Source organism: Oryzias melastigma, linkage group LG3 (genome assembly GCF_002922805.2).
Source record: "Oryzias melastigma strain HK-1 linkage group LG3, ASM292280v2, whole genome shotgun sequence".
In the NCBI taxonomy this organism is placed as follows: domain Eukaryota; kingdom Metazoa; phylum Chordata; class Actinopteri; order Beloniformes; family Adrianichthyidae; genus Oryzias; species Oryzias melastigma.
The window spans coordinates 10,172,755-10,196,848 of NC_050514.1; the positions used below are offsets into that span (position 1 = coordinate 10,172,755).

At 41.2% G+C, this 24,094-nt stretch overlaps 1 protein-coding gene across 1 annotated transcript; it reads right to left on the bottom strand.

Annotated features, from left to right (window-relative positions):
* LOC112160358 (mothers against decapentaplegic homolog 6) lies at window positions 1–23,747 on the bottom strand. The gene is made up of 4 exons (XM_024294824.2): window positions 22,266–23,747; window positions 21,298–21,351; window positions 19,764–19,841; window positions 1–941 (listed from the first exon to the last, which is right to left on the bottom strand). The coding sequence occupies exons 1-4, from the start codon at window positions 22,981–22,983 to the stop codon at window positions 304–306; spliced, it is 1,488 nt and encodes a 495-aa protein (XP_024150592.1). The 5' UTR covers window positions 22,984–23,747; the 3' UTR covers window positions 1–303.
* Between the last annotated feature and the right edge of the window lie 347 nt (window positions 23,748–24,094).

Here is a 24,094-nt window from a genome sequence, read left to right on the forward strand (position 1 = left end):
CTTTATTAACAACGTGTGTGGCAAATGTTTGTTGGATTTGAGAACACAAACCAGGTTTCTTTCAATTTTACACTCAGCAAAATGGCAGAAATCTGCAATGCATATATAAATCAAAGTGCATACTCTTGTTCCTTTTATTTTGTCCATATACACAGTACACTATACATAAATAGTTGCATAATAAAAAGGATTCACATATTTACATGTATAATATATTTTATATAATATATAAATTTTATATTAAATCTAGGTAGATTACAATTATGATACTGGGCCAGGTCACTTCCTGTGAGTCTGTGATTGCTATCTGTGGTTGTTGAGTAACACCTCCAGCCAGCAGGGACACGAGGTGATGAACTGTCTAGAGTAGCAGGGTCCCCATCCTTTAGCAAAACTGATGCGAACACTGTGGGGGTCCCAGGGCCCCTCCTGGGTCTCCGGTTTTACGCCGTGCTCCGTCATCCAGCTGGAGCGCTCAAAATCAAAGACCTTGAGGGAAAAGCCCGGCATCACCCTTTTTACGCTCAGTCCGCGAGCGCCGGGGCAGTCCAGAGTGGGCGAGTGGACGAACACTGGGTGCTGGCTGCGGTTGTAGACCCACACTCCGTCTGGTTCGCGGCTCAGTATGATGCCGAAACCGATTTTACTGCGAATCTGTTGGACAATGCTACTGCTGTTCCCGCTGCTGCTGTGGCTGGGATGAACGAGGAGTCCCATTGTGCCTTGGCTGCCCGGGTCGTGGCGGTAGCTGTGGTAGGCGTTGGCGTGGAGCTGGCTGAGGCAGAGGCCTGTGCCCTGAGGTAGGTCATAAAAGATGCTGAGCGAGGGTTCGTAGGCTGGATAGAGGCGACCCACACGGGTGCGCTGCTCCCAGTAAGCAACACTGCACCAGTGGGAGCGAGGTCCACCCGAAGTCGAAGAGCCAAAGGAGGTACCAGTGTCTGAAGAGATAGAAAGAGGGGGAGAATTAATATTTGCAATAGTAAGTCTGTAAGTTTTAATCTATTAGTTGCAAAGGCAAATCTTTGTGTTTTAAACAGTTTTTCCTTGATGTTTTTGCCACTTTACTCACTTAGTTCATTGAGGTTATTTTTTTAAATATATTTTTTGTTAAATTCAACCTTAAAAACCCTAAACCTTGTTTGTTTTCCTTCTTTTAGACTCCAAAATCAATATGACACATCAAGCTGAATCTATGTAGATCAGCATTACAAACAGAGTTGAAGCAGGCTGCAGATGAATCACCACCATATTAGTTTATAAAATAGATACAGCTGTTTTAAATGACTGATAAATATAATATGCAATAGCAAAACTGCCTTACATTGGGGTTCTACTGCATGACAATGTTTTGAACTGAATTGTTTAAATTAGGCCTCAGCGGTAAAAAAAAAATTGAATGAATCAGTCTTTACTTAGAAAATCAATATCTTTTTATCACATCCATGAATTCATTTTTATTACTTGAAAACAGTGTGTTTTTGTTGCAACAATTTAAAAACTACAAATAAAGGGTTTATATGTATAGAGTTTATTATACTAGTTGCGTGAAAAGTGTTTCTAGAACCAAACAATGTCAGTTTCAAATGAATTTTTTGTAAAATAAATTAATTGCAAATTTAAACTAATCAAAACCCATTATGACAAGCTCTGTTCAAATAGTTTCAAAAAGGTGTTAAAGAAAGAAATGCCAAAAGTCAAAACTTTCAATATCAACCCCAGTCAGATTTATTTACTTCTTAAAGACAGAAATTATTTTTGTCATGACTAAGCCGTTTTTAGCCCACATATATATATATATATGTATGGGCTAAAAACGGCTTAGTCATGACTAAAAAAATTTCTGCCTTTATATATATATATAATTTTCAAGGACAGTGTCTGCAGAGCGGCAGGTTGTTATTCCAAAAATGCCTCTGAGTTGTGGGTGGGCTGATGGTGCAAAGTAACTCTGCCTCAATTTCCCATCATCCTTCTCTTTACACTCTCCCTCTAGCTTACAGCCCCTCACAACCCCAACCTGACATTACTGATGCAACAAAAATGGCCAGCAATATTGGAGCTATCCAGCCGTACAGTTTTGAGCCAGATGCAAACTCAGACGAGGAAAATGAAGATGTTCATGGATCTATTTGTCTACACGTGGATTTTTCAGAATGTAGTGGAGCAGGGAGCTCATAGCTGATTGTAGCTTTTACATCACAACTACAGGCTTTTTCCAACTGCATTCGTTGCCTTGCTCCTGATTCACAACAATTTGAACAAAAAAATGCAATTTTAAGTTTAATTTTCTTTATGTATGTCCTCCATCATCAGATAAATGTCACAAGAACTTGTTAAAAACATCAGAAACGTGATTTTTCTCAGAGTGGGTCTTTATGGAATCAGTCTACATTGGACGGTTCCCTCCAGTACCTGGTGGTGTTTTCTTGGGTGCAGCTGAAACATTTTCAGTGAATTTTTTTATACTGCATGAAACCATTAGTTGTGCTCATGTTTTGTATTTGGCCACGCTTTTCCCTTTAATTTGTCACCTGTCTGTCATGTTTTCAAAATGAGGCTAAAACTGTCAACACCAATCACCGCACTTCCTCCAGTGACATCTCTCAGCGCCACCTTCTGTAGCTCCCCTTCAGGTCTGGAATTAAAGAGGAGTTTGTGAGGGGCTGAGAAGGGGAGTTGGGGGTTGAAAGCATTCAGCTCCCTGTCAACCTAGTGCAAGCCCATGAACCCCTGACCCCCCGGCCCTCATGCTATCAGCTCACATTAACTCCCACACAGAGTGATGCCATTATTTTGCTCCAGAGACTCTATTGACACAGAGGATTTAAAGACCCATGTGCCTGTGGCCCCATTCCTTTCATTTTCCAGCGAACACCCCCTCTTTATCCACCATGGGCCAGAATGGTGGCGTCCCTTCTCCCATTAACAAGCTGCTCTTGGGTGAAACGGGACCGAGATTAGGCTAGGTGTGTTTGCTCAGCCGCCATTTTCCTTTCAGGAGCGCACGCTTAAGCCGTGGAAGTTTGTGCACAAAAATGCTCCCTGCACACAAATAAAAACGAGACACACACACACCCAACAAGAACCAAGCCTTTCTGATCCAAACAGTATGACCATAACATGCACACACAAAATTGCACTTCTCATCTGAGGCCCACGTGTGTCATTAGTGAATTCCAGGCTGGCAACTCCTGCGGTCTGTAGTTTTTACAGCTCTCCAATAAGAGAGCAGGCTGCTCAGCCAGCAAGATGTCCCTCTTTTTCTCCCACTTTATCTTCCTCTCCCTCACACACTTTTACAAGCGGCGCTCTTCCCTGTAATAAGGCAACACAAACATGTCTGGGGAAGCACAGGGAGGCTTTATGACCTCATGATCAAATTGATTCCCAAAGAAAACATGAAGCAAACTGGGACTTTTTTAGGATTTTTAGGGCCCACTGTGTACTTTAATCTATATCATAGTAAATTATGGAGTAAATCACAGGCTAAACATTTCACTTTAAGATGTGTTAATAGGTGATCATAGATCCATCATAAAGTAAGTAAACAGAGCAGCCAAGAAACTCAAAAAGAAAAACTTTGATCTGCCCATGTTTAAATACCTAAAGATATTAAAATCATGAGCAAATCTTGATTTACTTAATGCTTCACGCAAAGCAGTTTTCAATTTGCAGTTTCAAAACAAAAGCGTCCAGCCAAAGGGATGAAAGTGCCCTTAATCTACGTCCACGTCTTTCTTGTTCAAGAAGAAACTAAAACAGCAAACGAAAGAGAAACGCATTTCCAATCAGTTTTTTTAGTAGAAGAACATCAGATGCAAAGTTGAACCTTCTGACTTCCATCGACAGTCTGAACGAAGCAACGTTTGATGTCTCTGAGCTTTCTGAAATCACGCTCGGCTTGGCCGTCGTCCAACTAAAGGTATAACAAACAAGCTTGTGTGAGAACGACAGGAGGGGGAGGAAGGAGAGGGAGCGGAGGGAGGAAGAGGTGTGGGCGGGGGGACAACTGACTTCTTCAATGGAATTTTTAAAAGAGGGGTTCAGGCTGGAGGTTATCAGCATGTTTATGTTCGGGCGGAGGAAGTCGAAAAGGCGTGAGTGCCTGTGATGTGAATGTGCATGCCTGCGTCTGGATGTGGGGGCTGGCAGCAATTACAGCGTCCTGCAAACGTTTAGGCGGACCGCCATTTAACAGCTCTGTTTACCAATTAAGTAAGTAGCCTTTGTTATTTCATTTCAAGATCACTGTCTTTTAGTGCCAATCTCACTGAAAGGTCCACTGAAGCACACAGCTGCTTCAGTCCGGGCCCCCACCGAAAAGCACCAGATTTATGAATTGTGGACAAAAGCGCAGTTTGAAGCTTTCCTCATATGTATTTTATTTATGTACTAATCCCATTTTTGACCCACAGTTAATTAAACCTGAACTTTAAACAACATAAATGCTCATTTTTCTTCTTTCATTTCCTCATTCTTGTTTTTGATCTGCTCATCTGAGGACATAACAAAATGGTTCCTGTCCTGACACAAAAGCCAAAAATCAGATTGTATCATCTACAGATGATACATCTCTGCATCAGCCATGTTTATTATGTGGAAATGTTGCAATATTAATTAATAAATTGGTATTTTATTGTAAGTTTGGGTTTCTTTATATTAAAATTTTGTATTTAGAGTTGTTTTTTAATGCAAACTTTCATTATTTCACTATTAAGACCCACTCCAATCATCATTTACTCTATTTTTAAAGCATTTTCACAGGTCTTTCAACTAGGATTATGCTGTTTTGACCCCAAATAAAAAATAATGGTGTTGTTTTCTTGGACATAGTTTCTGCAGAGTGCCAGGAGTTCACTAGAAATATGTCTCTGAGTTGTGGTCGGGACTGTTGCTTTTGAGTAAGCCCACTGCCACTTCCCATCATCCATCCGTTCCTTTGCTGTCTTGCTGGCTTACAGCCCCTCAAGACCCCAACCTAACATTACAGTGCAACAAAAATTGTCTGCCACTAATTCAGACTGACTTGAATCAAGAATGTAGATGTAATCTTAATTTCCAATAAAATATACCACAAGAACGTGTTAAAAAAATGATTTTGATCAGAGTGGGTCTTTTAACTTATACCTACAATTTCTAACTGCCAAGATTACTAAAAGAGAAGCCTCAACATAATGCTCACAGGAGAAATTTGATTAGGTGCCGCACAGTTAAAAGGGAGTGTCTCCACATCCAACTGAATGCCCTGGTTATGAGAACAGGTCGGTAAACTCACTGTGACAACTGGAACTGCCACATAATCTTGTTGGAGTTCTAAATTACAGCTTTTTGTAAAGATTAAACAAACTTAATCCAGAATGTTAATGAGTCAGCTTAAACGGTGCCAGGAAGTGGATGATTACCTTCAGACAGGGACGTGCAGGTGGTTAGCCCTGAGTGCCTCCTGTCACAAACTAACAGCCCGCAGTGCTTTTTTTAAGCATGCATTTCTCCTAACTCTCACCGGGCAGCAGAAGTTTCCTCCTGCCAACCTGAACCTGCATGGAAAAGAATGAAGCAAGAGGGGAAAAAGAAGGGAAGTAGAGAAGCGAAAGGCAGACTGGGTTAAAGAGGGAGCAGGAGAATCGAGGGGGGAGATTCTGCCAAGCATAACCAGCATCCACGGAAAAAATGAAGAGAGAAAGAGACTGTGAGAAAGACAGGGAGGGAGGGAGACCCCTGTCTTTCATCCAGTGCCAAGGATTAGATTCCCCTCCAGTTATTAGACTCTTCCACTGTGCTGAAAGAAGTGGGTGGGTTAGAGGTGGAGAGGAGGAGGGGAAGGGGTTACGAGAGGTACAGGGGGATGAGAGGGGGAGGACAGGATTTAACCAATGACCGTCGGGGTTTGCATCTACGATGTCCAGCAGTAATTTGATTTCCTGGTGTTTTATGGCGGCTAAAGGAAAAACTTAAATGAGATCAAATAAAAGTTAAAAAAAGACAGAAACAAATACCCCCTCTTTTCTTTCAAATGGAAGATTCTGTTTAGTTTGAAACAACTATCATTACAGGGCAACTTCAATCCAGCAAGCCATATTTAAGCTGGCGTCTCCATAATCTCTGCCATCAGTGAGCTGCCTTATCTGCAGACAAGGCCTCTACAGTCCAACACAAGCAGGGTTTCCGACTTGCAAGCACACAACCACACACACGCACGCACATTCTTGCACACATACCTTTCCTTCTCTTTTATTTTCCATTGTAAAGTGGATCTAGTTCTGGAGCCAGAATGCAGCTGTTAATGCGTTGTGCTCGGTTACAGAATCGTACCGGCAGCCACACACCTTCCATGAACCCTGGCTGGCTGGCTGGGAGGGGTAACTGAGCCTCGGGAAAGTTAGTTTGTAGGTGTCATAAAATTCAGGAGAAGAAGCTCAAATCTCAAAGATGAAAAGATAAAATGCCTAAGAGACCCAATAATGTCTTAAATCATCTATAAACATTCATGTTGCCTTGTTATTAACTGATTTGCATGGAATAAGATCTTTAGTTTCCAGGTGTGCACAATAAATCAATTAATTAATAAATACATAAAACTTAATGTAATGATTCAGGAACTGTGTCAATCTCTGAAGATGAGAATAATACATTTCATGTAAAAACTGCCCGGTTTATGTCGTTCAAAGGGAATCGCCCCAAACGCTGAGCAATGGGACACAAGCTGATGACATCATCCCAGATCCGAACTTCGCAGTCACAGACTCATTCACACACACATTCACACACTGGTGGTGATAGTTCAATCTTGTGAATATCACGCCACTTATATTTATTTTAAGCAATTAGAAGACAGGATGGCGAAACAGAAAATTTCCCTTTTTACATCTGAGGATTTTGGAGACTAGTACTGCATTCTAAACTCAAGAGAGCTCATTCTCTTAAAATTATCTTAAAAAATCCCTGTAATTTACTTTCTAATGTAATTTCAGCTATATTCAATTAAGATATTGAGCAGATGACAAATCATATCAAATGTAACATTTTTTTAAAGCATAGTTATTTGTTATGTTGAAGCTTTTAAAACACAAAAAAAGACTGATGTACCACCTACCATGTCTTTTCTGCAGCAATAATTAACCAAACGCATATATGTATAAATGTAAGCATCCTTAGACAAACTTTGACACAATCTCAAAGATCTCTTTGTTTCACTATAAATAAAATACCTAACCAGTAAAATGTTAGATACAATCGTGTCATCAAGCTTGAATACTATAAACGCGTCCACTCAGAAGTTCTTTACGTGGACAGTTTCAAGCGAATCCAGAAACTTTGGAGTTAGATTGCGTGATTGCAGTAGAGACGCAAAACGATTGAATCAATGGGCGATCGCTGTGAAGTATAAACCTGGTAATGAACTGTAATATTTTATAATATCAAACTGATTTTTCCTCATTTCAGATGCTGCTTCCCTGAATGGTAAAGACAGCAGCTTCCATCTCTTTATTTGCCTTTTTAACATGCAAACACACCAACATCTTTATCTGTTAAGCTACAATCACACGAGTCTCGGCAACACGCGTTCAACCGGCCACTTCCAATGAAAAGTCTATGTAAATGTGTGTATATGCCAATTCAAAATGCTTTCATGCACGTGTTGCTACGAAGGTTTTTTAAAGCTTGTTTTTGGATGTAAGCACAAAACGTGTGTCCTATGAACACAAGTTAAACCAGCTGAATGTTGATCAATCAGGGACTCAGATTTGGTGGTGACGTATGGGTAGAGTCTGGTGATACGATATGTATCCCGATACGTGTCTCACAATATATATGTATTGTGATATATCCATATTTTACACTTTGTACCAGAACAATTTTACACTTTTTTTAAAGGGTATGACTCAGAGAAAAAAACGTAAGCACTGCAACTGTATCTCATGTGCTACCAGAGCTGCTTTTATTTTGGTAAATTAAGAAATATTTGATTTTTAAGGGGAACAGTCAACTTTATATAATTTCAAATGTTCCTCAACAGAATTGAGCTGCTCAAAGAGGCTCAGTGTGCTGCGCTGGCAACTATTGGTCGGGGATTGTAGGTGGAAAACTAAAGTAGGACGCTGAAGGACACTGTAAAAAATTAACTGAATATCGTCTTGTCAACATTTAAATAAATATAATCAAACAAAATATTGTAATATATCACAGAATAAAGTTTTCCCTAAGAAGTGTCCTTTTTTAAATGACTGAAATACCAACTTTTGAAGTGTTAATGGAAGAAAAATACAAATTGCTGTTTGTGCCCATCCAGATTTATATGACGCCCAGTCTTTCATATAATGGAACATTTTTTGCAAGATTTGCACTGCTCCAGCATTTTCTCTTTCAACTGCAGATACATGCGCTAGTATTAGGCAGCAACAGTCCAGTGTGAACACCGCATGCTAATTCAAGAACCCACGTTCAGCACGTGCCTGATGTGTTTGTAGCATTACAGTAGACTCGCATGATATTACATATTACAACCTGACCAATGAGTAAATATCATATTCACTAACTGAACTAAACAAACGTATAAAGCTGGTGAAAGAAACCAGAGCAGGCTTTAAATGACAGAGCTCTCGAGCTGACAAGTCTCCCCTCCCAACACATTCCTGGACAGGCTCTCTTCCTTAACACTTCCTCCCCCCACTCAGCCAGTCACAGGGGTCAAGTTGACAAGTCTCTCATTGAGCCCCCACGTGGTTCCACAACACGGCCTTCACTCTGCAAAATATAATTACGCTCATTTATTAGTGGAATGGATCCATTTGTTATGCTATGAAACAAGAATTATGAAACGCCATCTTAACTTTGTTTGGCGGACTTTTCTGAAATCTTGAACCTCGGCGTAGAGAACCGGTTCAAAAGGACAAGTAATGTGGACAGAAAACACAATCCAAGGCAAGAAAATGCTCACGTTTGCCACATAACATTAGCACACTGCACTGCAAGTCCTACTGAGATGTTCCTCATCAAAGTTGGAGGATTAAACCCTGTCAATGTGGTTTTCAGTGGGCGAGTCCTTCGCATAAGTGCATACGTTTGTCCTCCCACACAACAGGCAGCTACATGTCCAACAAAAAAAAAAAAAAAAATGAAATAAAAACTTAATAAACTTTGAATAATTAAACACTTTCTCTGCCTCTATGTTGCCTTCAAAGCTCACAGCTTAGGCGACAGTTTTTGGCATTTAATCCACTCAGAGCCTGTCCACATCTGCAAAGAATCTTTAAGTTAAGCAGCATGGCAGGGCTCCATTAAAAGCCAAATTGCGAGTTGGCAAAAACTCTGAAGGAACAACGGAAAGCCACAGCCAGTCCTGTAATTTAAACCTTATTTTAAATTGTGATTGCCTGACAACATTGACAAAAACAGAGCGAGGACAACTAGTTACGACGACGTAAAGGGGAGGAGCAAACTGATTGAGCAGGTAGTAAGAAGACTGAAATACTCTTATGGTGAAAAATAACATGAGAAAACTGAGATAAACATCATATAACTCAGCACTGCAAATTATCAGTGAAGTCAGTGGGAATTAAAAACAATATTACCTGTGAATGTCAGCTTTAAATGCAACAGAATCAAATGCTTTCTATGTTGAACTATGATAAGCATAAAGAGCAGTATTACAAATGTAGTTTAAAGAGGGATTTGTTTTGTGATGCTGTAAAGGAACATTCTTACCAGGACTATGGTCTAAAGTGGTGTTAGTTTCTTCAGAGTGTCAGCTGTGTTTGTTTGAACGTAAAAACTTAAGGACTCAATCTTTTAATTTACTGTAAAAGCATTCCCAGTGGTCTTTAAATTAGGATTAGGCTGTTTTTAACAAAAAGTCAAAAACCCTGTGTTATTTTCTGTGACATAGTTTCTGCAGAGTGGCAGTTGTTCATTAGAAATCTGCCACTGAGTTGTGGGCGGGACCGTTGGTGCAAAGCAATCCCACCCCTCTTGCCCTCCCTGTTGCTGAGAGCTCTCTGTTTACACACTCTCCTACTAGCTTACAGCCCCTCACAACCTCCTGCAGAGCAGGGAGCTTATGGCCCTCCAAGCCTATTTTTTATGCAGCAAATATGCTCTTTTTCATATTGCATTTTTCTCTGCTCCTGATTCACAACAAATTGAATAAAGAAATACTCAGAAATGCTATTTTAAGATTATTTTTCTTTATATATATATATATATGTCCTCCATCATGAGTAAAATGCCACAAGAACATGTTAAAAAACAAAAAAACACAATTGTCATCAGAGTGGTCTTTAAAGGAACTGATCTTGGTTTACTTGCAAGTGAACATTTGTGTAATTGACTACAGTGTGAATACAAACAAACTATCCAGCCAACCAATGAATGAAATAGGTAAAGAGAATAGGAGTAGAAATTGGCATGCATCTCTATTAGAAAAAAATGTACGTCTCTTGCTCAAATCTGAAAAGAATGAAAAGTGGAAAAACTGGCAGACATTGACTACAGAGGAGATGCAGGCACGTATCTATATGGTCAGGGTGTACCAGCATGTTGTCTTCATCTTCATGCATTTGTTTCTTCCTGGTAAGGGCTCTTTTGGGCAACGCCACCCTCAATCAGTTGCCGTACGTGATCTTATCTCAGCAGTTTGCTTTTCTTAAAAATGCAGAGTAAAAGCAAAGAAAACCAAAAGGAGGGCGTCAAACTGTGCAAGATTTCTCAATGACTTGAGTTGAGTCCTTCAAACTAACCTGGTCTGAACACATCGTACGATCCATCAATGGAATGAATTCAAGAGCATCCAACTGTTCATTAAAGCTGAACACAGAGAAGAGTTGTGCAGCGCTGCTGACTCCACTGCCAGTGTGTTACAAGCAAACAAAGGCAAATTTCTGTGTATTTCCAATTTTGCACAGTAGGCAGACACCTTACTGTGGCACATTATGACATTGACCCACTGGTGTTTGAATGACAACACAGTAAACCCAAGAATTTTTATCCAAATCCAACCAAAGGGCAATGAAAAAGACTCAAACTGATCATTCTAATGCTTGAATTCCGTGTATTTGACAAACCGAAGTATTTTTACACCAGAACATATATTCTTATTTTCTCAACCTTTAGTGAACCGCTCATCCATATTGTCATTGTCTCAAGAAATCTGATCATATTTCTCAAGCTTCTGTGAAATTTTCTCCTAAATCGGGAATCTTGCCTCGCTTTATTTATAAGATATTTCTAACTAAAACATTCATTTTAGATGTTTTCAAGATTTGCTTTTGAAGACATAGACCGTACATATAGGACATGGACCGTACACATAAGACTGCATTCATCAATTTTCTTCACAATGTGCCCTCTTTACATTGACACAGAAAACAGTCTGGATTCTTTACATGCTTTCACCACTGATGGAAGTGTTCACCTGTGGCTTCTGAGAGCCAAGTTTGAAATAACAGTGCCAGCAAGCTGAGTTTCACACTGAACTGTGAAAATCAACTAAACGCCGTCGGCAAGAAAGTCTGATCGCAAAGATCTGTATGTCGACTGCCCCCCTCTCCGCTGTATGGCCTGCTTATAGTGAAAAAGAGCTGTGATGGAAAATATTTGAGGAAATGGCAAATGGTTAATGGGCCAGCACTTGATGTTGAATTCCATGGTCTAATGTATCTCAGTCAGGCATAAGAGCAAGTGTTGTATGCGTGCCAGAAATAAGGCTTGAGGTTCAGGTCACCAAGAGGACCTGTCCAGACTTGGACAAGCAGACTCTCATTGAAAGCAACAATGGAGTTATGCTTTAGACTTAGAGATTAGCCAAACAATTATGGTTTAGCCACATTTTCTTCAAATCTGTCTTGTGCTTCTGTAAGTCAGACCCTCACTTCTGGGGCAGCTAAGTCTTGGTAGATGATTTATAAAACCTTGTTCTGCTGCGTTTGCCTGCGCTGACCTGGAGAGCTTCACACCTACTGAACTAAACTCACTCAAACAGCGCCACACTCTCCGACTCCTAAAATCTCCTCCCTCCAAAACTCCAAGAATGTCCGTCGGACTCCATGTGTTTCTCGAGCATTAACGGCGATATGTTCAAACATGTATCCGATGTCACTCTCCAGCGAGTCCCCCCTTCATATCCCTCTCCAACTTCTTTCACTCCCAGGACCCCCACTCCCCCTCACCTTCCCAATTTCCCAACATTCCTGGGCCATGCCACATCATTCAAAGAGCCAATTCATTGGGTTAATGCTGCAGTGAGTGCAGACGGGCCTTTGAGACAGGATGTTTGGCTGATACCTCGCTCTGCTTAAGCAAACAAGCGCCCAAAATATGATTACTGGGGGCAAAGAGGGAACAGTCCTCTTGTCTTACTTCAATGCATCCAGGCCTCACTAATGTCCTTTAAAGTAACATTGCTTTACTTGTTTCCACATGTTGAAAAGTTGGACCCTAATAGCTACAAGGTGAGCGAATGTTTGACAGTTACGACGAGGACATCACGGCAGCAAAAAGCATAATGTTAACAGAAACATGGTTCTGTGATTTGCTTTATAGTAACAGTATACATCAATGCCATATTAGCTCTGACGATGTTGTGTTTAAGGGCCGACTGTGGTTTTACTGCACAGTAAAAGTCAAAGTCTTTTGCGTTTTGTCTTGTCAGCTTCATTTTATATGCTGGGATGCATCCATTTTTGCATTTTGGGCCTGAAGCACATTCCAAATGTTCTCAAAAAGCTGGAACAGTTATCAGGAGTTCACAACTTTGTGATGTGCCCATGCCTGGTCCTAAAATAATCCAGCTTTGAAAATTACAAGCAACAAACTGTCTCAGCCTTTTTTTTGGAGCTTTTTGCCTTTCATTCTTTCAGCAAAACTCTTGAAGGGTTGCTTTTCTTGTGTGCTTTGCATCTGTGAAACATCTTAATTTAATGTTAACAGTGTGCACGCTGAATGCATGACACATGCATTAAAGCCAGCCCAGCTAGAGTTTCAGCTCGGATCCCAAATTTCATGCTCGCAGTAAAAAACGTCAAAGGAGCGGCTCCTATCAAAGTACAAAACATTTGATGGGAATCAGGTTGACCTCGTGTCAGCTACATTTCACTTCAGTTTTAATGTGTGCGCAATATGTCACAGATATTAAAAGCATATCATCAGCTGCTGTGATGATAACTTTGTTTCATTTCCAGGCTGGTAAACAGTCACATGCAAGTGCATGGAAATAATTTCAAGCTGCAGCTGCAGGAATTTAACTTTCTAAGTCATATTAAGCAAAAATCTACACTAAACTCTGCATATTTTTGGTCATCATCAAAGGCAATAGTGTGAAAAAGTATTCCACAGACGTAGAAGTGCCACAACATATTGTGGAAGCACACTCAAGCTGCACGGATAACATTTTTCTACCTTGTTATGTTAGTGACTTTCATTTCAGAATTCTGCACACATTCTTGACTAATCTGAGCTCTTTTTAGCAGCCATGTGTTCTGAGCTACGTTCACAATGTGCGTTCAAACAACCACTTTCAATGAAAAATCTACGTTGTAAATGTGTGTTTTGGGCTTCACCGTTCAAAACTCTGAAGTTTTTACAACCTTTGTTGGGTTCTGTGAACTAAACATGCGGCCATTGAACATGCGCTGAAAGTTAAACAGGGTCAAACTTTGGCCAATCAAGGATTTTGTAGTTACATATGAATGGATGGCCTACACGTGTCTCTCCCAACTCAACGAACATATGGTTCGGCCTTTTCCGTGTCACTTTTTGACGTTTTGGGTGTTTTTTGGCGTGCTAGCTGTTCCCAATAAATCACAGGTCCCCAACCCTTGAGACACGTTAAGGGACACGATGCTGGGTTAGGATACAGGTCCGATCTGTGTCCCAGTCCGCATCCTGATGGTTGGGGACCCCCTGTTTAGGGTATTTATTCCCTGTCTGTGGCCTGGTACCAAGTGACACTCGGACGGTACTAGTTTGCGGCCCAGAGTTTGGGGAACGCTGATTTAATGGGAACAGCCAGCACCTCACAAAACGACATGTTGGGAGTGAGAATGCATTGGAATGGCATCCATTTTCATTGTTTTAAAATTGATCATGGAGGAAAAATCAATAACTGCCATCCTGGACTGAATTATATTAAACCAAGGCCCAATCCGAATTCTTCCCTTCTCCCTTCCCCTCAATTTGAAATGTCAGTTTAAGTGTGTTACGAAGGAGCTGAGGCCAGTGGATCCATGTACAACTTGAATTCAATAGCAATAGCAACACATGTAAGGACAAGGCAGATCGCAGTCAGGAGACAGACCAGGGTCAAACATTGGAGCGAGGCGGGAGACAAAAAAAACAGGCGAGAGTCAAACACAGGCAGGCAAAAGTAAGAATGCTCAGAAAGAATGTAACAAATCAAGACTTCGCATGGAGCACAGTGAGGAGCAGGAATATATACAGCACTGATGATGATGACAAACAGCTGATGGTGACAGGAAAATGGCGGCTGATGCATGATGGGAATTGGAGTACAGGAGGATAACAGATGCAGTTAGTACTCATGTGAGGGCTCCCTCTGGTGGTCGGAGAAGGACATGACTGGCTGGGTCCTGACAAACTGCAAGTGTGTCCGGGAATATTATTTTTTTAAATTTCACCCTCCAAGCGGAGGGGAGTCCACTTTTGTGAGCTGAGAAGCGCTTTTCTTCACATGGGTGCGCTCTGAACCACAGAAGTTTACATTTAAATGTAAGTAATGACTTTTTGTTGTAGCATGACCTTTCTAAAGTTATAAAACCGTTGTTGTTATGTATGTTCAAGTGCTGGAAGCTCCGTGCTAAAGCTAGCAGACCGCCGATTATTGATGACGTCATCGTACGAAAGCAACGTTTGAAATATCAGACACTATTTTTTCATAATCCTCCGTTGGAGGGCTAAATGAAGGGGAAGGGAGAAGGGAAGAATTCGGACTGGGCCGAAGAAGAAAAAAACAGGAGCACTTCTTCCACATTTCACATTTAGACTCTTCCCACTGTATGTGGCAAACATGAGCTAGTAAACAGTAGAAAAGAACAAGAAGAAGAAGCTTCCCTCTGCTTGTCCAGTATGAACACCATAGCTTAAAAAAGATGTTGAATAAAACAGTAAAGAACCCACGTCAAATGCAGATGCCTGGTGTGAATGTAGCACAAGGTGTGCAGAATGAGGTTTTACTGAAAAATGCAAGAGAATATGTTATATTAAAGCAGTATGTGTTACACATAAATCTCAGTGTAGAGGAAGACACAAATATGTAACAAAATCTTCAGTTTTTGACTAAAATCACAAACTCCTTCAAAGTAAAAGCACCTGTGGACAGACTACTAGACTCCCACTTTGTTCCTTAATTCTAAAACAGTGTTTAACAGCCCGCTGTAAGGTTTCAAACATAATCCTCCGTGATGTGATAGTCAACCGATCAATGATGACTCCTCATGCAGTGCCAGCTAAGTGTTTTCCTTCTTGTAATTTATCCACTTAAATACCTCTAGATGTGATGAATAATTTGGTGATATTGACCTTGTGGTGGAGAAGTTTACCAACTAATTACAATTTCCCTTTAATAAACGCTGTTTGCAAAGATTTTAATGATTTTCTTGTTTCTCAGTAAACTCTGGATTACCAGCACATGTCAGTGGGGATTGTAGCTCCAATTTAACCACTTAAACACAATCATATAAAAGATGTTATAGTTAAATTAAAAAAAAAAAGAAATATTTGCACAAATTTAAAGTCATTACTAATTAGTGGCAGTTGAATATTATATATGTTGGGGGGGGGGCTTTGGAAGGGTGGCAAATGAAAAAATGCTATTTTAATTTAATGTTAATTTATTAAATGTTAATATAAGGCTATTTTTAATTTAATTGCTACTTTTGCAATGTTTAAAGAATCTTGTTTTGATGACTTCCTAATCTTTGGCAATAATTATACTAAAATTGACTCAAAAGTTGGGGGGGGGCAAAGCGTTTTGCTTGGGGGTCCCATGCCCCTTTACCCCCCATAGCTCCGCCCCTGTTACAAATATTAAGATAACCAGTTCCTAGCTTGTTCAGATGTAAGGCAAAATTAGAAAACTGAATAAACAAGCCCAATGTGATTATCCACAACACAAGATATCATATATTGATTGACACTGCAGTCAAAATAAAAAAAATATATGACTGACAAGCTTTTTTGCAAAATAGTTCCTCACTTTTTTCACCATTAACCCAAGTTCCACATTATTACTAGTTAAAAACCTGGTGCATTTTTAGCACATCTGCAAAAACACAACAATACAGTAGCCATTCAGCAATACACAGCTCAGGGTCACACAAATTAGTCCTGATCAAATGTCTTTGATCATTGAAATGAAGTCATTCATAAGATCTACTTAAAAGTTACTATTTCACAAATAATAATACATAAACCTTGCTCATCTTTGAAATGACGCTCCAAGCGAAAATCATCTCAGTACATAAAGTTGTTCTTACCCTTAAATGTGACTTATAGTTTTATTTTGTTGACTGTTCGACTCGCTGACAGCACTAAATGTGCTTCATGCTCTTTAGGCTTATTAAGACATCGCCAAACAGGATGCTCTTTCAAACTGCGAGGATGACAGTTTCCATCCCAGGTTTCAGTCATCCGTGCATCATCACAGCAGAGACCAAATATAAACACCAAAGACAGGCTGGGTGATTTGAGAGAAGGCAACACAAACTTTGTCCAAAACAATATCCAGATGGCATTAAGAAAGGCTAGAAAAGCAGCACAATTCCTCTCAACCGGTGCAAATGTGTGTGTATGTGCAGTTTTGGTCCTGATAAAGCCCCTATGTGCGTACTCTGAGACGATCTTATCTCAGAGTCAGACTGAAATTCCTCAGTCTTTCCCCCGTCACCCACACACACACACTGAAAATGAGCAGCTGAATGACATGTGTTTTTGGAGTCACAGTAGGACGATCCATGTAGATAAAAGTATACTAAACTTCCATTCCACATCTACCTTGTCAAAGCAGGCCTGTTTGCTGCCTTTTAAAGGGAACGTTAACTGATTGAATGATAAAACAGGGCAAAGGTATGTATGGACCACACCCTACTATTCCTTTTTTCTCCCCCTTTCAAACTTACTAAAGATGCTAAAATGCCGGCAAACATTCTCAATACTTATTTTTGTTCTTCAAAACTACAACAAACCTTAAAAAGACACATCAGAGGATTACTACTGTTCCAGAAAAAAACAAGTTAAAACTCTAGATAAAGATCTGGCAATGTTAGATTTTATTTATGAAATGCCAAAAAACTACTTTTTTCCCCGTTTTTTTCTTTGCAACACGTGAAAGAAGTAACATGCATAATTTCCTGTCATTTGTCTGGCTCTCACTCCAAACAGGAGTCCTATAACCTGTCAAAACTCACAACAAAAGCTTCATGCAGATTTCTTGGCCGCCTCTGTGAGTGTATGACTCCCTCCTACTAATGCTGTTGGCCTGAGCTCTGGTCCCCAGCTCCAGAGTTCTGATGTGGGGGGCAGGGGATCGCAGACCACACACACAGAGACATACAGTCCACAACTTTAAAGAAACCACGAAGGGGTTTTTGTCACTTCAACAAGAAACGATCACTCTCAACAATGATTCTGATTCTGACTCATCCATATCTGAGCAAACATGAAGTCTTTTTATGATTTCTACAATTATTTATCTAATGTCTCAGGAAATACGTCCAATTTACTTAAAGGAACAGTTGAGAAACTAAGAACAAAAGGAATTTTGTCATGAATTTATAGTCTCACTCCAAACACCTTCTAATCTATTGTAAAAGTGTTCCAGTGGTCTTTTAATTATGAATATGATGACGTTTTTTACATGCTCTCCTGCTAGCTTACAGACCCTCACACCCCCAACCTAACATTACCGGTGCAACAAAAATGACGAACACTTTTATATGGCGTTACATTTCCACCAAAAGTCCCCAACGAGTGTATATAAAGTCCCCCACAGGCGTATATCAAACTCCACACATGTAATGAATGTTCCATAGGCACAATTCTGCCTCCATGAGCGCTCCTGTAGTCGTAGTCACTTGTTTTTCATAGCAAAATAACGAAAAAAATTAAAAGGACTATTTCATATAATTTTCATTTTCAAAACTATTATAGAGAAACAGATGAATTATTTGAGTTCCCACTAAAGTATTAAATTGAAAAGGGAACAAACAGATAAAAAACTTTTAGGTTCAATATTTCTGACACCAAACTACTTCCGCTCCCCCCGGAAGTAGTTTGGTGTCAGAAATCTTAAAATGTTGAAGTTTGATAAACGACCATGGGGGACTTTTGGTAGAAATTGAATGCCATAGTTTTAAGCCAGATACGAGGAAAACAAAGATCTAGTCATCTATGAGTGGATGCATCAGAACGGACGTCACATTTAGATGCTTTTTGAAGTGTTATTTTTTTTATTCTCCCAGATTCACAACAATTTGAAGACAAAAAAATACTCAGAAATGGAATTTTAAGCTTAATTTTCTCAATATATGTCCTCCATCATTAAAAAAATACCACAAGAACATGCTAAAACATAATTTTCATTGGAATCTACAGTATAGACACAATGATCCAAAGAGGGATCTGATGACATCCACTGCAAACTTAAATCAACTCATTTTTTGTATTTGATGTTGAACAAAGTGAATCAATGCCTTAAACTTTATACTACAAGTAACAAGCTCTAAATTAGATTTAAATGTAATTAGGTAAATTGTACAAAAACTGTTTCCCTTTTGACTTAAATTTGTTATCAACACTCAGCAGCTAAAAAAAGAATCTTGGAACCAACAAGATCAAGTTTAAAACTCAGTATTGACCTAATTTCTGTAAACAACACTTGGCATGAACAGTGCTCCCCTCCACAGTGCTGCATCAACACAGGCCCGTGATGCCGTGACTACACTGCACAGACTCCCCGGGTGCCCATTCACCTTTCAACGCCATCCACAAGTGAGCCCAGGGAGACCTGATTGAGTGGGTTTGTGGGTTTCTTCTAACGCTACAAGGACCTCTCCACCCGACCCCAGCACGTAAACAAATAAAGCTCCAGTTTCATCATCTAGAGGGGGCTGTTTCCTGTCCCAATACAGCTCTTCAACCCCCCTCCTCTTTCCACATATACACAGGCACACAAAACTCCTCACCGCCGCCTCATCAGAGCGGCCCGGCTCCCCCCGCCCCCAAAGTGCCAGCCTCTTTCCACTGCTCAATTGCAGGGAGGAATGAAGGGATTTGAGGGAAGAAAGTGGAAAAGAGGGGGATGGGAGGCTGGAGAGGCAAAGGGGACTGGGAGTATGCACAGGGATCTGATTGCAGCTCTGTCCTGGTGAAATATTTTGCTGTGGAGAAAGTGTAGCCGAGAAGGAGAGACAGAAAGGCTACACTACTGTGGCATCTAGATAGTGAGACCCCAGACCCCCACCGAGCCCTCCATGCCTTTCTCACAATAGGAGCTTTATGCTGGGGAGTTTTTAGCTGTCATAGCGGGCTTTGAAGGTATGAAGAAAGAAATGACCCTGATAAATATGACTCTTTTTCTTGTGTACACATCCAAAGAGATGCATATATGTGTCTGTGGCGTGTAGATGGAAAACTTTTCTCCTTCCTCATGTGCATACAAACACTTAGTGGAAAAGGTTGATGCAAATGCTTTACTAAGCAGTTGCACGGTCACAGCACCTACTTCTATGGACATCATGCAGGCGACTCACCTGTGTAGTCTCTTGGCATAACATGAGGCGAGCTGGAAAGGAGTGGGCGCGCACTTTCAGTGTAAGACAGAGGTGAGTCTGTTTTGGGGAGGAAAGCACACAAATAAAAAATGGAGGTGAGATGCAGGTGATCCCTTCTTTAAAAGAAAAAGCTATTACGATTTGATTCATGTTAGCTTAAATGCAACAGGTTTAGTACATACTGTATATATTCCATCTCAGGGTTGTGTTAAAGTCCCACTCCAATCATCTTTTGACCTTTTGTAAACGTTTCCCCAGTGGCCTTTAAGTTATGATTATACAGTTTTTAAGTAAAAAGAAAAAGTTGTCTAGGACATAGTTTCTGCAGAGTGGCAGGAGTTCACAACTTAGAATTTACCTATTGGCTGGTTGCAAACAAGACGGCACCCAAACAGATCATTAAACTCATGATTAGCTGGAAGTGGAAATTCTGCAACTGTAGCCAGAAGCTGAATTTGCATATCTACTAGAAGATTCCTAACCCGTTCTGGTGTTTTTCTATGGCAGGGGGGTCAAACTCAATCACACAGGGGGCCAAAATCTAAAACACACCTTAGGTTGCGAGCCCAACAGGATAAACATTTCTTGAACATGCTAAAACTAAACTTTTAAAACGTTAAAAATGTACATTTTTTACATAACTATGAATCAAAAAGGCAGGAATATTATTCCAGAATAAATTGACTTAAACCTTAAATAACTTTCAAAATCTTACTCTCCGTAAAAGTATATTTTGTCAAAATTATCCAAGTTAGAAATAAGTGCAAGATAACATCAGGCCATTATTAATAATAGAATAAAATGATCTGGATAGAAATACTCAGAGGGCCGGATCCGGCCCCCGGGCCTTGACTGACACTTCTAGGGGAAGAGCGTGAAATTTGGTTGAACTTCGTTGAGGACTTCTTGCTAATGAGGCTCTGGCACCATTTTGGCGCCATGTTGTTTGTTCCAGGTCCTCTTAGAACTCCTATAAGCCCATCCGCACTTCCCATCTACCATCAGATAATGTGCTCTCCCGGTACAGTTCACAACTCCAAACTAACATTACTAGTGCAACAAACATGGCGAGCATTTCAGAGCTATCCAGTTTGATCCAGATTTCATACGACGATAACAAAGACATACATGGATCTAGTTGTCTACAAGTGGATAAATAAGAATGGAACGGAGCAGGGAGCTTGACTTGTGGGCTGCCCAGTGTATTATCTACGTAATAATTACAAACTTTTTTTTCGAATGGCATTTTTTTCGTCTGCTCCTGATTCCCAATTTATTTGAATAAAGAAATTGTTAGCTTAATTTTATATGTCATGAGAAAAATGCTGTTAAAACATGATTTATTTAAGAATTCCTTAGTGTCAAGAGCTTTGCTGTTTATAGCAAGGTTTTACTTTCAACCCAGGAAGCTTTAGAAGAATAATCCACACTTCCAGTCTAAAAATATGATGGTGACGACAAACTCGGTGCCATTTTCTGGTTTCTGATGTGGTAACCATCTTCCCAAACTCACCCAGTGGCTTTTGTGCATCTGAACGGGACAGACAGTAAGGGGGAGGAGGTGATTCTGGAAATAAAAACAAGACAGGATGGGCTTAGAAGCAACCAAGTCAGGAAAATTGGCAAAATCATCCATTAAATCGTGTGAAATGTGTGTCTACAACTGGCTTTTCTGGTAGAAAATTCATTATTTTGATGTAAAATTGTATTTTTCATCTTTTCTTTATTAAACTAACAAAGTTTGTCCTAAAATATTAGAAAAGTAAATCAAAAACAGTTTTTTTCAATTGCTGTCATTTTTCCTTATTGAGGTTTTAAATCTAGAAATTCTGCAAATACTGTCTATAAAAACACAAAATGATCACTTAAACATGTAAAAATGTCCTTATGGTGTGGCAATCCTATCATCAACTGGTTTACATCCTCACGCACACTCCTGGATTCAGAAGGAAATTAATTCAGCTGAAAAACAGCTCAGCTTGCTCTGGGTTCTGCCAAAATGGACATGGCTTTGTGGTTGCGGCCCCTTTAAGAGCAGAGCCAGTAATTGCCGGAGTCCTCAGTCAGTCAGATACCCAGCGAGTCAGTCTGGCGCCAGCACTATGCAAACTGTATATTATCGGCACTCCTTCACCTAAATAACAAGAGGAGGACCTCCTTGTCGGGGAGAAAAGAGCCCAAGTGCAACTTGAGAACGTCCTCCATTCCAATAAAGCATCAAGGGGGGTTTTTGGGGGGGAGAGGCAAACACTGTGCAATAGAAGTTATGAGAAAACAAGAGTTTATGAATCATTCACTAAAAAAAAAAATCTTCTGATCAAGTGAGACAAAAAAAGAATCTCTGTTTTTGTGCTTTATTGACTTAAATCATTCTGATTTGCCGTTTTTGTTTTAATTTTGCAAGACTTTTCTGTTACATTTCTTATGGTCTGGTCTTTGTGGGGACTCTAACTGAACCCTCCCACGTGATGCTGTCCTTACCTGGCCCGCACAAGCGGCTGTAGTGGTAGGGATTGCAGCACACCTTTGCGCTGTCCGCTGCGCTGAAGCTCTGGCAGTGGCACAGCACTTTGAGTCTGGATGACAGGGGCAGGTCGCTCCAGCGAAACAACTTACACAGAAGATTCTGGGGAGAGATGCGCTGCGCGCCGAGGCGCAGCTCCGCGCTCGCCACCATCACGCACTCCCCCGGCATCCCTCCTTTGGTCTCTACAGCCTTCACCAAGTTATCAAGAGATCTCTCCTTGAGTCTTTTCAAAAACGCATAAGAAGTGCTCAAAAGTTCCTCTTCCAGCCCCCCGCGCCTCGGGGCGCACTGACAAGGGCCACCTCCATCTTTTCTCGGGGCCCAGGGGCTCCGAGGTCTCAGATCCCATTCCCCAAACAAACAACACGTCACCGTCCCGCCGCTGCCACCCCCGTCCGCATCCGGACGAGAACCTCTGCTGCCCCCCCGGTCTCCATCGGGCTGCTCCTCGTCGTCCCTCTCTGCGCTCAGGTCTCCAGCCTCCCCCGTGAGTCCCGGAGACGCGTCCGCGTGTGTCACCGCGCGCTGCTCTTGCCTGTGGAGCTTTCCCGAGTGTCTGTCACAAGGAGCGCTCCGTCCCGCCTCACCTCGTCTGCTTCCATCCTGCCCGTCGTTGACCAGACGGCTTCTCCAGAGTCGCCGAACAAGACCCGAGCGTTTCGACTTGAACATACGACAGCTTAGACAGCTTTGGATGAGTCCTGTCGGTCCCGTCCGCCTCTCGGAGGATGCCACATCGATTTACACTTGTCGCGCAAAGCCGGGAGTTGGAGCTCGGCGCGCACAGCATGCGCAGCCGGTGGTCACGTTGGTCCGAACGTCCCGCAGCATCAGAACATATTCAGTCATACGGTGCGTAAAACATCGCTGCGCATCTGAATGAGAAGGCTGCGCATAGCCGCTGCTCGGTGATCTGCCGACTCGGTTAAGCCACTTCTTCAAGCCCGTCCACAAAAGCGTCAACTCCCCCAGACCTCTGGAGATCTGGCGCACAGTTCACAACGCATATCAGACACCGCAAGCGCCAGTACCAGTCTGCAGAGGAAAAACTATTTAGCCGAAAAGCATCCAAATCCTTAGTTCAGAGTCATAAAGTTTTGTCCTGAGTTTGCAAAATCCTTTAGTCCTCCTTCGACCCAGGAGCCAAACTCCCCAAAACGCTGAATTCCGAGTGATGTTTTGTCGCTCGAACCACAGATGATCGGCTGCGCCAAACTCCAGGACGGATTCCGTGCTGAGAAGTTGTTTAAAGAGAATTGCCCTCCACTCCCCTGCAAGTCTTTGACGAACCCACGCGCATGTACACACAAACACGCTCACGCGCGCACTGGTAAAGCCACAAGCTGTAAAGGATGACTGCGGCACTGGGATTTTCAAAGTAAAGCATTGAAAAAGTTTTTAACTTGAGCTTTTTACTTCACCCAGAGCTCAATGACAGACCATTACCAGCAATCTCGGGGGGGAAATGCTGTTTTCCATCCGGGAAGAAGAATTTAATGATGTTTACAAAGAAAGTTGGTTTAAAAGACCTACTCCAATTATTCTTTTTTACTTGTTCTTGTGGCATTTTTCCATGAGCTAGCTCCACACTGTAGCTGCATAGATTCATTGTCGCTTGCCATTTTTGTTGCACCAGTAATATTAGGTTCGGTTAGCTATAGTTAGCAGGAGTAGATGGATGATGGGAAGTGGGGTAGGCTTACTGCGCACAGTTTCCCCAACAAATCAGGTGCAAATTTCTGATGAAATGCTGCCGCTCTGAAGAACCCACACCCTAGAAAAT